Source organism: Bison bison, unplaced genomic scaffold (genome assembly GCF_000754665.1).
Source record: "Bison bison bison isolate TAMUID 2011002044 unplaced genomic scaffold, Bison_UMD1.0 scf7180017864039, whole genome shotgun sequence".
In the NCBI taxonomy this organism is placed as follows: domain Eukaryota; kingdom Metazoa; phylum Chordata; class Mammalia; order Artiodactyla; family Bovidae; genus Bison; species Bison bison.
Genome location: NW_011494611.1, coordinates 2,260,686 through 2,260,932, shown reverse-complemented (window position 1 = coordinate 2,260,932; position 247 = coordinate 2,260,686). Strand labels below are relative to the sequence as shown.

The following is a 247-nucleotide window of genomic DNA, read 5'->3' as shown; positions in this document are numbered from 1 at the left end:
GATCGACAGCAGGCAGCAGGTCAGAGGCCAGTGTGCACTGCTCCTCCTGGACGCCAGCCCAGCCCTGGCCTTGGGCCTGCAGCCGCCATCCTCCGGCAGCATTTCCACGCTGGCCGTTTCCCCAAAGCCCAGTGTCAGGCTCTCTGCCATGCTCCTGCTGCTCCTAGAGTTGCCTCCAACTCCTTCTGGGCCGAGAGACCCCCCATTAAATAGAAGCCCAGCTCTCGCAGTGGATGAATTAATCACT

At 61.1% G+C, this 247-nt stretch overlaps 1 protein-coding gene across 1 annotated transcript in view; it reads right to left on the bottom strand.

Moving 5' to 3' along the window:
* The window catches only part of TNFSF15 (tumor necrosis factor (ligand) superfamily, member 15), a 21,780-nt gene extending 21,539 nt beyond the window's left edge, over positions 1–241 (bottom strand). Inside the window, exon 1 of the mRNA XM_010835134.1 lies at positions 8–241. Coding sequence (XP_010833436.1) covers positions 8–150 — 143 coding nt within the window. The 5' untranslated portion in view covers positions 151–241. The remainder of the gene's footprint in view (positions 1–7) is intronic.
* Positions 242–247: the final 6 nt, after the last annotated feature.